At 39.4% G+C, this 16,695-nt stretch overlaps 1 protein-coding gene across 1 annotated transcript in view; it reads left to right on the top strand.

Moving 5' to 3' along the window:
- The window catches only part of ANKRD44 (ankyrin repeat domain 44), a 75,009-nt gene that overhangs the window by 40,576 nt on the left and 17,738 nt on the right, over window positions 1–16,695 (top strand). The window contains exons 14-17 of the mRNA XM_009706106.1: window positions 1,378–1,458; window positions 2,465–2,576; window positions 13,955–14,026; window positions 16,482–16,683. Of these exons, the coding sequence (XP_009704408.1) occupies window positions 1,378–1,458; window positions 2,465–2,576; window positions 13,955–14,026; window positions 16,482–16,683 (467 nt within the window). The remainder of the gene's footprint in view (window positions 1–1,377; window positions 1,459–2,464; window positions 2,577–13,954; window positions 14,027–16,481; window positions 16,684–16,695) is intronic.

Genomic DNA, 16,695 nt, shown 5'->3' with positions numbered 1-16,695 from the left:
TTTTCCTTCTGAACGGCAAAAAACTCTTCAGGTCAGACAATCTCAGTCCAAAGAATATTCATAATTATTTAACTTTGGATGTGGGCAGTTAATGAGCAAGGAGAAGCCTTTGGTGCAGCAAGGTTGTCCTACTGTTTCAGCTATTCTGGTAACTGCTGTTGCTTATGGTCTTCAGAAAGTACCCTTTTCTGCAATGGAAATAACAACAGCATTTTCATTAAATAGATGATTGCAGTTTCTGAGTATGTACTGTTTTTCCAGATCATCACTTTGTTCAGGGAATCTTATTTTGAGATCTCACTGGTTTGTAGTTAACTGAACGCAGATGCAGGTAGGACTTCATCATAACATGAATACTGTCTATGAGCCTAAAATGTTAATATTCGGGGGAGTTATTTCATTAATAATTAAGTTTTCTCTGAGTCAGTGGACATCAGACAGAACCTGGGTTTGTAGAACAACCCATTATTGCTAGCAGCCACAGGAAGAATGTCAAATCTTGATATTACAAATGGAAAATTGCATATTAAAGAAAGAATGTGCTGTTCTGCATTGTGCAGAATCCAGTCTGGAATTTGTGTGTTATATTGGGGTTGAAATTAGCAAACTGTCCTACAAACCTTTCAAGATACTAATCCATGATGTTAGCAGTTTATAAACATATTCTGTGTTAGCCTTGGGGCCAAGAAAGATTGTAATCACAAGCTCATGATTGTAAGATCACAAATCATAGTCTTCTGTCTGCCAACCATCCAGCTGGGAAGCAGAGGTGCCAAAAATGATCTGGGTGTGCAGGAATATGAAGATATGCTGAACTCTTTGAAGAATCTAGAGAACATGACCGGGATATCCACGCAGTGTTGCCAAGACATTTCACAGAAAGTGAGGAGAGTCAGCAACCTAGCTAATGCAGATTCAAGATAGACCGATTTAGTGTCACCGATAAAAGTTTCTCTAAATCCTAAATGCTAGAGAAGAACTAGCCGGTTACTGTAGAAAGAAGCAAGCTGTGGTAATCCTGAGTTCCTCTCTGCAAAGGAAACAAAATGCACAACATTGCTGTAGGAGAAACAGGAGGATTCTAGAAAGTGATGATCAAACTGTTTCTGATAGAAACCAGGATTTTTGATTTCCGCCCCCCCCCCCGGCATTGACTTGTCGGACAATAAACTACCATGTTGTAGTTGTCTCCATAGCTTGCAAAACGTATTAGCTGCAGACCCATGCAGTACACTCATTTAACTTGTACAATTCTTAGTGTTGGCTAGAGGAGGTCAACTCCTTGAAGAGATTGGGAATGGGTGGCAGACTGCGTCAGAATCACTGGTATGATATTTTGAAAATAAGTTGCATTTTTCTATCCTCTGTGCTAAGAAGAAAGAATATTCTAGGTAACTCCCATGAAAATGCAGAAGAACTTGAAAGAGCCAGTGAGATGAAGGAAAAAGAAGCTGCATTGTAAGTTTGGTGTCAATAAAGCGGTTACACCTGATTTCTGGAGAATGCCACTGCTTTGGGCTGCAGTTTTACACTCTGTTTTTGCTCATCCATTGCTCTGCTAAACACAATGCTTGGCTTTAATGAGGGCTAACCTAAAGAAAAAAGCTCTACGATCTTCTCCGTGCACATATTCTCTAATATTTCTGTTTCTGTGCTTGTTGCTGTTTCTTCATTGAAAATGTACTGCTTCAGTAATTTAATAATTCTTTAGTATCACACACTGTGTTATTTTAATGCTTTGCACTGAGTATGTACGTTGCAAAAAGAAGTAGGCAATGGCTTCCTCAATGCATTTACTTGGACTGACATTTTCATCTAGCTGCTTAATGATTGTTTTGTTTTAAAAATCCCCTTTTTCATATGACAGCCTTATGTTCACTACAAATTACAAGCTATGGAAGAAAATGGTAATAACAAAATTATGATTTCTTGATGGTATAAGAAAAAGTGGCAGGAGCTATAAAAAGCATAAGGAATCCTTTGAAAAAACATGATTTTAAAAAAAAAGCCAACAAAGAAGAAAATATATTTGTGTACGTACATGCCAGGAAATTAACTGAGTTAAGTCTTTATTTTTCAGCTTGCCACAGTGCATGTTTGGAGGCCAGTGGGTTGATATATGAGTTTTTACGTGAGTAATAGCAGTTCTAGGCTGTTTACGTCATGGTACAGAGTTGCGTAGTTTTCTTTTGGGCTTTGTAATAGAAAATAATTTTTGCAGTCTAGAGTAACTGCAAAAGTTAGGTTGAAGATTGTTTTTTATGAAGATGATCTTTAAGGATGAGTGGGGATTTTCTGTTTAAAAAAAAAAAAGTGAATGTGAGGAGCTATTGGTGAAAAATGATTTGGGATGCTGCTAGAAATACAGAATTAACTGCCAGTTTTCAGTGCCACTCCTAGTTGCAGTGAGGAATGAGTCTGTAAATATTGTGAGCTCACATTTACACTAGTGATTTGTCCACAGGTGTCTAGAGTTCCTTCTACAGAACGATGCCAATCCATCCATCCAAGACAAAGAGGGGTACAACACTGTGCATTACGCTGCTGCATATGGCCACCGGCAGTGTCTGGAACTGGTGAGTGCTCAGACTCTTTCGGAAGTCTCTTATCCTCTGATATGTATGTGCATATGCTAGTATTATGAACTCCCCTGACGGTTCCTATTTGAGTTCTTTGGATATTCAGAAATCTGTGAAAACTTGCAATATGGTGCAGTAAACTCAAATATATGCAACCACACGTGTCTTAAAAACATGTTAATCTTGATAATCCAGTCCTTGTTCAACAAGCTGGTGCTTAAATGTTGTCTTTGAGTGGAGTTTATGTACGCTGAAATTATTTTTAACTGTGATCAAAATATTCCCAGTGTATGTGCCAGTAGTAAGGGATAGTTCCCAGTGCATGACGGTGTGTGAGCCTTACTTAACTGGCTCATTATCTGACTTGCAAACTGAGAGAGTAAATAGATTTTGTCAGCTCCATACCTGCAGTGCCTTTTTGCCTCTGGTGAAATAATAGCAGCACTGATAAAGTTACCATAATCAAGATTAACCTTGTATACAATGTAACTGGTTTGTGGTGGTGGTGGTGGTGGTTTTTAATCTCCTGGACCTGAATGATTAAAAATTGCATCTCATAAGAAGCCAAAAATTTTTAGCCAAAAGTTGGATTTGGGAGATGTATAGTATGGATTTGTAGAAATTTGTGACTTATAAAAAAGTATCATGATGATGCGTGGTAACTGTTTAATATACAGAGTGATCCAAAATTATTGTGTCACATATAAATAGACTGTAATTGCTTTAAAAAAAAAAAAAGCTCTGATTAGAAAATGGTATAGATATTCATGCTTTAGTAAGAACACTGTGTGCTGTTTAGTGTTTTATGTTGTTTGGTTTTTTCTTTCTTCATCGAACAGTCAAAGTACTTAATAATTACACAGGAGCTCTGCACAGCACATGCTGCATTCCCAGCCCATTTCCCAGTGCAGTCCGTTACTGCCACCGCAGGACAAATGCTGCGGCTGGCCTGCATCAGACTCACAACAGCTTGGAAACCTTGACCTGTAATTTTGCCCGGGCAGCCTGGGTCAGAATTTCAAGTGGGATGTTGTTAAGCCTTTTTAACTCCCACCTGCGAGCGTGTATATTTAGGACACTTAAAATATCACTGCTCCTTTGTTGCTTGTGCAGCGAGTTTGGCCTTTTCTTGTTTAGAGCCTTCACCTAGAGCTGATCGCTCCTGACTCTGCCCGTGGGGATGGAAGGGTCCTCTGCTGAGCCTGCCGCCTATTTGGAACAAAAGCAAATATTCTTGGTATTTGAAGGGCATATATGTAGAGTTGCCTCCTCTGTGCTGTGTACAAGCGTACACTTGTACAGCCACAACAACGCGTACTGCAACCTTACCTGTGTGTTATCACCAAATTCTCGCGTGACTTGCACGAGCAGAGACCTCCATAAAAGCATCTGCACTGGGGAATTATCTTTCAACCTTCATATCATAGTCCCTGTGTGCCACGAGGCATGGAGGAGGCACGGAGCAAGGTCTCCTCTCTTTTCTTTTGCTTGCTGCTGTGCACGTTTTCTGGCAACATGTCAGTTGCAGACAATGACCTGCTAGTGCTAGTGACCTGGTGTTGCTTAGGCTTGCCAGACAAAAGAAGAGCTAGGAATGCAGTGCATATCAGAGGTGTTGGGTTTCCTTTTAATTTTGGAGGGTGAAATGCAAACTGTGGGCTGGAGACAGCTGTGCAGCAAGTATTCTATATTTGGACAGAGAAATTCAATGTTTTTCCATGTCAGTCTTCCCATATTTGTGACTATAGCTGCAGTATAGAAACCCAAGATCAAGCATCATTTCCAGAGTTATAGTCATACAGCTGTTCTGTATACACTGGTGAGAGAAAACTGCTACGAATTTTAGACTTTTGCATGCAAAGGACAGCTCTTGTGTATCAGGGTGTCTGCCTGAAAATTTTATGGGGACCAGGATTTTGCCATTGGTGTTTAGAGGTTGACAGGCACCTCATTGTCTCTCTGAAGTACAAAAGTTAAATGTACCGTAAAGCATGTATGCTTGATCAACAGTAGGACCAGGACTCGTCATTTTTGCATCCACTGTCAGAAGGTGACTCCGTTTTGTTCATATGAGCAGTTATCCCTTAGCTCTAGCGAGTTACCGAGTCCTGAGTTTATTAACTTTATATTTGATAACAGTGACTACCTAATTGATACAGGTACCACCTTGACACTGATTTCTTTGCATCGCTTGGATTCAGGATGGCAGAAGGGCCAAGACGAAAGTCTTGAGTAGCTGATAGGTAATTGTGCTGTGGGCATGAAATGGAAATAATCCTCGTGCCTAGGTTTATTCACTTATTCCAACACGAGACTCCGAGGTGTTGATTCCTGTGCTTCATCTGGTGAAGTAGTGTCATCTATAGACATCGCAATCCCGTGATACAATCAAATTGTTTTTGACAGAGTTATGGTTATTCATGGCTCTTTGAAGGCTGTAACTAAAAGCTGCAATAAGTATTCATCTGGCGCAGATGGAAAGGAGCCTCGCTGTCTTGTGAGGCTGACTGGTGGCTTGGTCACAGTTTGTTGTGCTGTCCCTATGACAAGGACTTTGTCATGAACAATGATCTTTATGTCTGGTAGCTATTAACCACAGTACTTTGGCTGCTCTAGTTACTCAGAGTTGAATGAAGCATCCAGTAAGGTTTAATTGCTTCTAGGCATGACTTTTAGCTAGAGGCCCCTTCTTTTCCACGTAGCAGAAAGAACAGTAAGTCATCAAATGCCATCTTAGTCCTCAAGCCTCCTGTTTATCTGTTTTGAAAACTAAACCAATGGAGATCAAGAAAACGGGCAACACTCTGCCTTGTTTCTCTCTCCTGAGCCACACCGGGCTCTCCTCAGTAATAGTGCACGCCAATTCCAGTTAACGCTGCAGGTTGACTTGATGGGTTAGTGTGTAGAGTAGGTGCACAAGGACAGCTGGTTATGTCTGATGAGTGCTTGGCTGGTTTTATTGCTATATCTTGGAAATACATTTTTCTTGTTGTTTTTCTTGTCTTCAGTGCTAAGGAAAGGAAAATAACGTTCAAAATATTTTTAGTTGCTTTTACTCAAGGAACAGCAGGAGACCAGCAGCCCTAATTCCAATGTAATATGTCTGCAGATAGGCAGGAAGATTTTTTAATTTTAATTTCACATGTGCAATAACAGAGATAAATTGATGTCTTTCTTAAAAGTGCTAACTTTGAACCACGAATCTGTATCACAGGAACTCTGACATACAGAATACTCCTAAAATATTTCCAATCCTTTCCATCCTGAAGAAGAGATTTTTTGTCAGGCAGGATTATTGAAATGAAGATATTATTTTTCAGTGCCAAATTAACTGTTATTTTACTGTTTTTTCCTTTGGGTAAATATTTTTGGTTTATTATTGAGAGCTCATAGATGAAAATATCTAGGAATTATCTTCCCTAGAACAAGACAGTTCTTTATGGGCATAAAACTATTAGAGGAAAGAGTTCATATAAAATATGAAGCATTAATTCTGATCAAAACTAAGGCAAAGTGAGTGCAACAATAAACTTGATTTTATGAGCAATGTTACTAGTATTTCTCTACATGTACGATACTGAACTTTGGCAGAATGTTAGGGAATTATTTCAGTGTTCTAGAATATGTCAAGTTTATCAAAGACCTTGTAAGATTAATTTTTTTTCTTCCCCTCTCCCCCCTGATTTTTATAACAGGTATCTAAAATAGCTTAGTTCTAAATAAATGGTCACTTAAAAAAGAAAGTCTGAAGAAGAAGATCCACTGTCCAGTGGAGTTTCCTTTGCTGAGGGATCTGATCTGTGCTTTAAGCACCATAGCTTCTCAACATTACAAAATATTTACACATTTGAGTACAGTTTTGGAAAGGCTGCTTTATCTACAAAAATATCCTTTCATTTTTCGACTTTTGTGTTTACTGTGAGCCTGATACCTTAGCCAGAATTAGCTAAATTTCTTTGTGGGGAGAGGAGAGGTATTAGGAGAAATCAAGATTAAGAGTGAAAAGGTCATATCCTTTGACCCAAACAAATAAAATTTGCATTTGTGTGTTCAACTACAGAGCTCAATGACAGAAGTTTTTTTCCTGAAGGACCTTTAGATTGTCTGGGATATTAGTGGGGTAGTTGCCCTGCAGTGAATGATGTGATGTTGCTAAAAAGAGAAGAGTGGAAGCAGATTCATGGATTCTTTCTTTATCTGTAAGGAGCCATTCATAAAGGCTGAATGGTGGGCATGTGTGCTGCAAGCAACTGAAACTCACATCTGCTTTCCTACTGCTGAAAATAACCTTATGTTTGTTTAGATTGGGACTGACTTCTTTGGTGTTTGGTAGTCAGGGATATCAGTCACAATGGCTAGCTGGTATTTTAGAGCTGATCACATCACCAAACTACTTTGAAAAAAAAAAAAAAAATATGGTGGTTTTTTTCATTGAAATAATCTCTTATCACAAAATCCTTATTGGTGTGAAAAGAGTGAAATTTAATGTGTAATTTCACATTAAAATACTCTCTGGAGAGCCAGTCAAGCACTTTGTGTGGTAAAAATAGATTTCTGTGCAGTGTTAGGGCAAACAGAATTAAATGCCTGTCTCCTGTAGTGAAATCTCTTCTCTGACTGTAAGAATTGATGGTTATTTTTTCTTTTAATCTGCTTTTCTCTTTATTCCATCAGCAAACAAAATTCATTCTTTGGCTTATAGAAATTGAATCGGCACTGAGGCTAATTCATTTGAGGATGGGAGGAGAGTATGGTTTAACCAAAAACCATGTCCAAAAGAAAAGGCAGATGTCAGTCTGCATGCCAGAAGCAAGGTGATCCGCACAGCTGTGTGTGTCAGGGAGAAGGGGCAGAGGGAGATATCTTGCTAGCAGAAGGCCATTTTGGCTGTGTTGTGAAAGGAGAGGCTGAGTTTAAAGAGAAAGAAAACAGCTTTTATTAGACCGGCTGTTACCACTGGAAAAAAGTTAAGCTGTGCCTTCAAACACTTGGTTCCTTAACCTGTGGAGAAATTGAAATCACAGACCCCATAAATCTTTGATGTGGCTGCTACTAATTATGCATGTCTCTTATCAATAAGAATTGATTCATTCATCCATCTGACCCTGGTCATTAGTTACAAGTGAATCACAAGTGTGGCTGGGATAGGTGTTAAAAAGCCCTTTGCCACATGGGGATCTGGCTCGCATGCTTGTCCAGCAGCAGCCCCTAGGCCACTTTCTGACCCAAATCTCTTCATTTGGGGTATACCTTCTGGGGTTTCTCCTTCATAAACACCCATCCAACCCATGACCAACACCCTCCTTCTTAAAGGGAGCATTTTGTCTGAAACCAGTGGTGATAGCATTTTGTGCAGTGAATGACTTCATACCTATGTCTATGAGAGCTTTTCTCACGTGGAAGCTTCTTTTTCAGTGGAGAAGCGCAAAGTCATTAACTCAAGTCATTCTAAAAAAGGAGAACTTAGGAACTTAATGCTTGAAAATAATTTTAATAAACCTAATTTGTCTGTCAGTCCTAGAACCCCCCAAATTGTGGTAGATTGATTTACTTACTCAAGTTTTGATATCAGCATTAGTGCAATAGGTACCCACTGGTTAAATGATCAATAGGAACCTATATATGCTAGATATGCTGATATATGTTACCTTATAACAGTGTATTTTGACTTAGATTTTATGTTTTGGAAACTAGATAATTTTGATCCTAAAATCTTTTTCTAGAAAGCTAATGCTGCTTGCAAACTCAATGAGTACAGGGGTTGCAATGAGTACAGGGGTTTACCATTTGCTCTGGCACCCTGCTGGCACTTTGGCTTGTAGGACAGGAGTACTGCCTAGCATCTCTGAGGTTTATTTTCTGTCTCTGTGACAGATTTTATCTTTTTTTAGTGTATATTTTTACTTTCCTGGGGTGGAGAAGCAAGGCACTTACATCTGCTGTCTTCTGACAGAGAATAACAAGGCCATTGCAGAACTGCAGGAGACACTTTTCCTTCAGTTTGGAAAGAGGTCGTGGACTGGAGCATCTCCCTTATGATGAAAGGCTGAGAGACCTGGGTCTGTTCAGCCTGGAGAAGAGAAGAGAAGACTGAGAGGGGATCTGATCAATTCTTATAAATGCCTTAAGGGTGGATGTCAAGAGGATGGGGCCAGACTCTTTTCAGTGGTGCCCAGTGACAGGTTAAGGGGCAATGGGCACAAACTGAAACTCAGGAAGTTCCATCTGAACACAAGGAAGAACTTCTGTGCTTTGAGGGTGGCAGAGCACTGGCACAGGCTGCCCAGAGAGGCTGTGGAGTCTCCTTCTCTGGAGATATTCAAAACCCACCTGGACATGTTCCTGTTCACTGTAGGTGACCCTGCTTTGGCAGGGGGGTTGGACTGGATGATCTCCAGAGGTCCCTTCCAAACCCGACCATTCTGTGTTTCTGTGACTTCTGCTGTTGCCTTAAATACCTGTCTGTGTATCTGTGTGTGGTGTTTAAATGTAAATGTGTGAAGAATATGTGACTCTCTCAAATCTAGTGAATCCCATGAAGAGGACATTTGATCATGGCATATGGTATTGCATTAGACTGTGTAGCTCAGGAAGAGCTGTGGGTGCTGGAACTTTAGGGGTTGTAATCAGGCTTATTTATACAAGGCAAGATGTTTACCTGCATGAGCAGACTGTCAAGAAGAAAACTATCACTGGTCTGTTGGTATTTGTAGGCTTACAAAGCAATCTAACTTCATTAGGCAAAGTCTCCCACAGTGTGTATGTTTTGGATCTGCATATCTGTATTTTGTCAACTGAGTAGATTGATCTTAAACATTCTCATTATTTTCCTCTTTCCCCCTGTCCCTTATGAAGTAATGCAACTGGTGTCTGTTCACAGTGGCTGGTTGACAGTAGGCAGTAGTCTCATTGCGTCAGGAGTATTTCATCCATAAGTGGACAGCGTAGAGATGGGTGCACACAGGATCAGATCTTGGTTTATGATTCTGTTTGTGCACTGCCTGCAATGCAGTTTATTCTACAGGAAAAACAAAACAAAAAACCTGGAAACACTTGCAGACTACCATTATATTTGAATACTTATGTCTTTAATTATTCTAATTGACATTTTTAATTAGATTGGAAGCAAAACTCCATTGGATATAGTGAGTAAATGAAAAATGATTGCATGTTGTGTATTTTCATTTTTATTTAAACTTCTTAGTATTTTGCAAATCCTTGTATTCACTCTGATAAAGCCTGAGGAAGAAGAATCACAACTCTTAACTAGCATGCCATGTACTTGAAGCAACTGCATGTGTGCTGCTTTCATTTCCGTTGGATTTTCTTCTTGCTGTTGCTAACAGGCTCAAGCTTTGCTAGAAAGTCTGTTGCTTTTCCTGAGTCAGTCTTAGGAGCTGTGAGTTAAGTGCACGTACCTGACTGGCATGACTCTTTTCTGGATGTTCAAGTAACTTTGCATTTGGTAATGTGAAATGGAGCCAACACTTGTCTGTTTTCTGGAAGTTTGTGGTCAATTTCAAAGAAAGGAAATGTAAATTACACCTCTTAAAGCGAGTCTGAATTTTAAAAGCACTTGGGTGTATGTCACAGTAGAGGCACAAATGAGAGGAGAGTAGCAAAAATACCATTGAAATACACATTTTTAAAATTGACTGTCACTGTATTTCACAAGCGCTCAAATTTTCCAGCTAATGAGGAATTTTTTTAAGGATAATTTCTCTAAATAAAAGCCTTCCTATACCTTTTACACAACTGTATGAAATCTTGCAAAAATTTCACTGGGTGAGAGAGTCCTTAAACCAAAGTATGAGGCTTTACAGAACCTCTGAGGTAGAATTTCTAGCCAGAAAGAAACATCATTCGAGTGTGAAAGTTCCAGGTTCAAATCTCTGCCCTGACAAAGAAATTGGATTTCTACATCCCAGGAAGTGACCAACATATTGTGCTACCTGGTACTGAGTAGGATCTCTCGCTCTCGTTTGGAGCTGTCCTGCTTCGCATAAATACTCATTGGGTGAGAATCTCCTGTATAACCCACTGAGTATGGCACTCATATGGCTTAATATGAAACGATTTTGTATGAAGTGGAAGAGCTCCAACAGAAGATTAATGTCCCACGTGAGAACAGCCAGTGGCCTGTAGGTCTGCTCGAATTTTCAGATTTAGATATGTATAAAGACTTGAACATTGTTCTTTCATATGCCAGGTAAGTGCCTTGTTTGCATGGTGGTGACTCTTCTGGTAGGGTATTGGATATTTAAACTTTGTACTGGAAGAGTTGCATTGAACTACTAATAAATTTCTTCAGACTCAGTCTACCTAAGCTCATGTGAAACTTCTTCCTGCTTGTGTTATTTTAACTTCACCCATAATATACACACTTGAGTGAAATTGATGTAAACACCAATTAATCTGATTTTTAAAGCACGATTTTAGGAAAACATATCAGACACTGGGTTAAGGATGTGTATTGGATTTAACCTGATCAAATTAAAATAATTTGATCATTTGTATTTACAAATATGGAGAATGCTTATAGGATTCCTTATCCCCCCTGAGGATGTTTGTACTACTTCACCTTCGAATTATTCAATCAAGAATAGTTCTGAGATTTAAAAATGTGCTTCCCTGATATAAAGTAGAAAAGAGGTTAATTCTGTTACTTTTTTCTATCTCATCTGAAACAACTGATGAGAGTCTTCAATCTCGTGCTTGCTACTTGCTGAAAAGCCTTTATTTAAAAGAAGCTGCTGCTGGTATGTTTTTCCCCAGACGATTACCTGTTGCAATTTATCAGGAAAGATGAGATTCAAAGTGACATCCTAGCTGATATATTTTTATTCAGTTCTGAAAGTGACATTAAAAATTGTTATAATTGCCACTTCTGAATGACCTTGTAAGTGATAAGCTACATTGCTGTGTCATCATTGCAGAAGAGCAATGTTCAACTGTTTCTTTTGTCTTAATTGTTTTTTGATCAGCTCTTCATGTGTGTGAAAATTTCTGAATGCTGTTTGCTTAATAACCTTCCAGAGTAAAGGGCATTTGTACATTACACATGTGTGTATATATATCACACACATGTAATCTAATGTTTTGCCATTTTACAATTAGTATTAATAGCACCAAACTGAGGAAGTTCATTAAGAGGACTGGAAGTGTGTATGTCGGAATGCAGAAGTTGCCTTCTTCACTAAGATAGTAAAACTCTCAAAGAAAAGTCACTGTAACTTCAGTGGTAGTTAGATCAAACCTTTGACGTAACTACCAGTAGTGCACTTAACTGGCTGTACCTAGAGGCGTGGGTGCATGACGGCTTGTACAGAATCACACGTTCTGTTGTCTTTTAAGATTTGAGATAGCACCCATGGTTACAGTGTCTATGGTTTGAAGTTTCTTCTGACATCTTCCTTTTAAAAGTGTAGCTTAAACCTTTTATGAATGATGAAAGTATTATCTTCTTTTCTGCCTAATGGTAATTTTAAATTACCAAGATGCTCCATGAAGCTGCTTCTTTTCTTTTTTTTTTTTGTTTGTTTGTTTTTTTAAACTAGAACTGAATTTTAGAATATATTATAGTCTATAAGGACAATCATATAAAGTTAACCAGCATTAAATGGCGTATCTGAGTAAAAAGAAAAAAAAATGGAGTGGGGGGAAAACCCCACATCATATTATGCCATATAATCCGTTATTATAACCACAGAATAAAATCAAGCAGTAAATCCTCTTATGCCTCTAAATACCCTTACTGTACAAATAAAATTGTGAGAACTGTAAAAGTTATTAATCTTCATACAGAGCTGGGGGAGAGAAGACAGTTTATAATAGCAGCCTTGTAGTGCTATTAGGTTGTAACAACAGAACTGAATAATTGACGTGTTTTATCTTACTTTGTCCACATCTCACTCCCAAAGCACTGAAGTTCCTGTTTCTGAGTGTGAAGAAGACTTTACGAAATAATTATATACAGTATTAAATAGCACTGTTATGGGAAGTGAAGGGGTTATGCTGGCAATTTCCAAGAGGCAGAAAGACAGTAAGGGTATCCTTACCTTTTAAAAGATTATAACCTAATCAGAGAGAAGAATGCCCACCAATGTCTCCACACAATTCTGACATCCACTTAAAATCTGCAGACAATGAATATATAGAAATGTAATTGGCTAAAAGGCATAATTGCAATAGTACAAGAAACTAGAAATGAGACATTCTCCAGTCAGCCACCAGTAACCATAAACTGTTAGTGATTTATGCTTATTTGTCTGTCTTCAGTGAAATGCATTGGCCAGCTTCTAGCCTGCAGGTATGTATTGAATCACAGCAGACACACTTGCATTGCTCTGCGAGGTCTGTGGATTTCAGCTTCCGTGGCTGTCAGGGCAAATGGTTTTGAGCAATAAAATCACCTTTTTAAAAACAGATGCAACCGTACAAGTCAGTTGTAGTTACCTGTCATGCTTTTCTTTCCTTTTTACAGTCTCCTATTACTAATTTTATGTAAAATGCTAATTTCTAGTCACAAAGGTATTTGGAGACTAGCTCTTTGAGTAGTTATTAAGTAAAAGGCCATGCACATGAGCAGTGCTACTCAACAAATATTGAATTATCAATATTGTCACCAATACTGTGTATGATTTTCTTTGCAGCCTCAATTGGATAAGTTGTCAGGGTTCATGTGCTGTTGTGGAGTGGTGCTAATCCATAGTTCCTCATTCTAGATGGACAGAAATGCCCTGGGTTTTAAATTTTAAAATGCTTTGGGATCCTTTGAAATGAAGAGGATCATATGGAAGTGCAATGCATGTTATTAGATGTTTGTAAGAGTTCAAGGATGTGTTGTATTTTGGAAGACTGTCATTATAGGAGCAGGTTCTACTTTGATAAATTATAAAAATGACTGTGAATGACTTACAGCTCAGTTATAATTATTCCCAGTGCTAATTATGTGTCAGAATTATCCGAAATGCTGTATCACACATTGCTTGCATATGCATTACCTATGTAACCATGAAACTGCGCTTTTTCCAACGTAAACTTACTGAGGGCTCTATTCCACAAATGCTTCCTTTTGAGGGCTCCTTTCTCACCCAAACAGGTCCTATGATTTCAGGGGAACTAATTAATAGGGGTAAGGATGTTCATGACAAGCTTTTAAACTAGTTTTATAACTTGACCCTGTGGGGAAAAGCTTGAAAACACTTTACAGAAAAGGTTGTGAAGTATTTGTTCCTCACAGTCCTACAGTCCTTCAATACTCACTGCGGACATCTAAGGACAAAATATATCTTTGTCTGCTCATTTATAGTCCATGGGAACTTATCCTGTCTCATGCAAAAATGTTTAAAGGCTGTATTTTTTTTTTCCCCCAGCTTATGGAAAAAACCAACAACATGTTTGAGGATTCTGATTCTGCAGCTTCAAAAAGTCCTTTGCATTTAGCTGTAAGTATGACATGTGTGAAGTGTTTGATCATTATCTCCTAGAATAATTCCTTAATCTCTGTCTTTGAAGCAGGTTTAATCATAGACTTGTTTTGAAAAAGCTAGGAAGGGATGTAGGCCTAGATGTAACAAAAACAGGTTCTGGGCTGGAATCGTTGTTTCAGACAGCTGAAGCTCTTGGTTCTTACTGACTCTAACACTCAAGTAAGGAGAAGATACAGACACTGAAGTGAAATTAAATGGAAAGCTGCAACTTTTATTTATAACTAGTTTATAAATTTGGGGCTGGAGCTTGAGTCTATGGCTTTGGTCGTGGGATGGGATACCCTGATGTTCTCCTGGAGATGTGCAGAGTGCAGTAAACTGTCTGGTACACAGCAAGGTGTGGGAAAGCATGCTTAAACCCCAGCAGTGTCCTGCGAGTGTGCCACGGAAACTGTGCTATCAAAACAGGATCCAGCACACGTGGCCTCAGAGATCACAATAGCTCCCCTTTCCCAAGAGCTCAAGATTCATGATCCCTCTTCCCAGTTTTCTTGTGCAGAATCACAGAATAGTTGAGGTTGACATGGACCTCTGGCTATGAGCTACTCCCACCTCTGTGCTAAAAGAAGAGTAAGCTAGAGCAGGTTTTCTCAGGGACATGCCTCATCACCTTTTGAATATCTCCAAGCATGGAGAGTTCACAGACTCCAGGCAATCTATTCCAATGTCTGATCACCATCACAGTAAAAATTTTTTTTTTTTTATTAAATCGAATTTCCTATGTTTAAATTTGGGCCCATTGCCTCTTGTCTTGTCACTGGACACCCCTGAGAAGCATCTGGCTCTGTCATCTTTGCTCCCCAATCAGGTGTTTATACACATTGGTAAGACCTTCCCCGAGCATTTTCTTTTTGAGGCTGAACAGTCCCTGCTCCTAGCCTCTCTTCATACATCTTTCACAGACTGGCTCTTCACTGAATATCCAACCTTGCCATGAAGCTGCCCTCCTCTTGAAAGAGAAGCAACTTGCCTACTTGAAAATAGGGGCAAGTTTTTGTTCTGTAGCGATCATATCTCTGTTTCCCAGTCAGCCAGAACACCTCTGACCTGACATTTGAATTATCCACCTGTAATCTGAGGGAACGAGAGCAAAAACAGTTGGGTTAAAAGACTGAGTTTGTCACTGAACTGTTCTCCCCATCTTTTTCTCTGCAATTTGAAGACTGCTGGAAGGATAGTGTCACTCCCAAGCCCCAAAAGGAGTTACAACCTGCACTATCACGAACACAAACTCCTGTGCTGGGAAGGGACTTGCCCTGCAGCTGGCCAGGCAGCAAACTCATTCCTCTCTGGTCCCTCTTGGGCAGAATCCTTGCAAGGACACTGCCAGCGGCTCTCCCTCTTGTATCTGTTGCTGGTTAACAGCAGTCCATTCACCTGAGACACCCCAAACCCACAGTTTAAAAATAAAAAATCTTACATAAAACATCACTATTTCACAGTTCAATTGCAGCTATCCAGGAGTGTCTCTGACATTTGTTTCAAACCCTCCCATGTATGGGAGTGCCTGTGGCCATCCTTCCCCAGGTCTGGCAGTGTCCACATAAGTATCTCCACACATGGATCCAGAAAGCCAGTAACTCTTTGGTTCCTTCATGTTTGCATTTCTCTTCTGTTTTCATTAATTGCTTAGATCCTGGTAATACTAATTATACGTTCATGTATAAATAAAAAGGATGTTCTCTGTGAGTCTGACAGTAAGGAGAAGAGGGCAGTCCCTACAAAGCTGAATTAAATGTTTCCAGTTTCTGGGGCTTTCCACTGGGTTTTTGCAACATCAGTTGTGTTAGTGCTGTTGGCCCAAATGTGGCTGTAGGTCTGGATGTGCATCGACTTGTCCACTGTAGTTGTTCTATCAAATGATCCTACTGGCAGAAATAGTCCATGAAGCATCAGCTATAAACAGCAGGTCAAGTTTGTGTTTATGTTTGCACAAAAATCTGGTTTGAGAATTGTTTTTGTTTACTTGGAGGCCAGCAGGTGTGTTGAATTTAGCACTCAGGTGATAATCCATGCAACCTCTGACCAGCATCACTCTAGTAAATCTAGTTTTCGAAGCAAACATTTCCCTGAAAGATACTGTAGAATGTGAAAAATGAATTGTTGATTCACCTGTGCTGAATTGGCAAATTATTGCCTGAAATTCCTCACCTTGGGTTGTATTAGAAGGTTAGAGCAAATCAACAATCATAATTGCTTTCCCTAAACACTGGGAATTTTTTAGTTTCTTGGCTACAGTGTAATTTGGGAAAAGCCTTTCAAGTCAAAGAGTCATAAGGAATCAAGAAACCTGTGTCATTTCTGCTGTGTTTAGGAGATTGTGACAATGATGGATTTTAATCACATTTTATGTGAAAGTCTTTGAAAGACAAGAGTTGTGTTCTTTACACAACACATTTCATATTTCCAGGCCTATAATGGTCATCATCAAGCCTTGGAGGTACTTCTCCAATCTCTGGTAGATCTGGATATTAAGGACGAGAAGGGACGCACTGCTTTGGACCTGGCTGCGTTTAAAGGACATGCAGAGTGCGTGGAAGCTCTCATCAGCCAGGGTGCTTCTGTCACTGTAAAAGACAATGTCACCAAAAGGACCCCCCTCCACGCCTCAGGTGAGTGTGATC

This window comes from Cariama cristata, unplaced genomic scaffold, assembly GCF_000690535.1.
Source record: "Cariama cristata isolate BGI_N322 unplaced genomic scaffold, ASM69053v1 scaffold13478, whole genome shotgun sequence".
Lineage (NCBI taxonomy): Eukaryota > Metazoa > Chordata > Aves > Cariamiformes > Cariamidae > Cariama > Cariama cristata.
The sequence above is the reverse complement of the archived record's forward strand: the minus strand, read 5'-3'. Positions and strand labels throughout refer to the sequence as shown.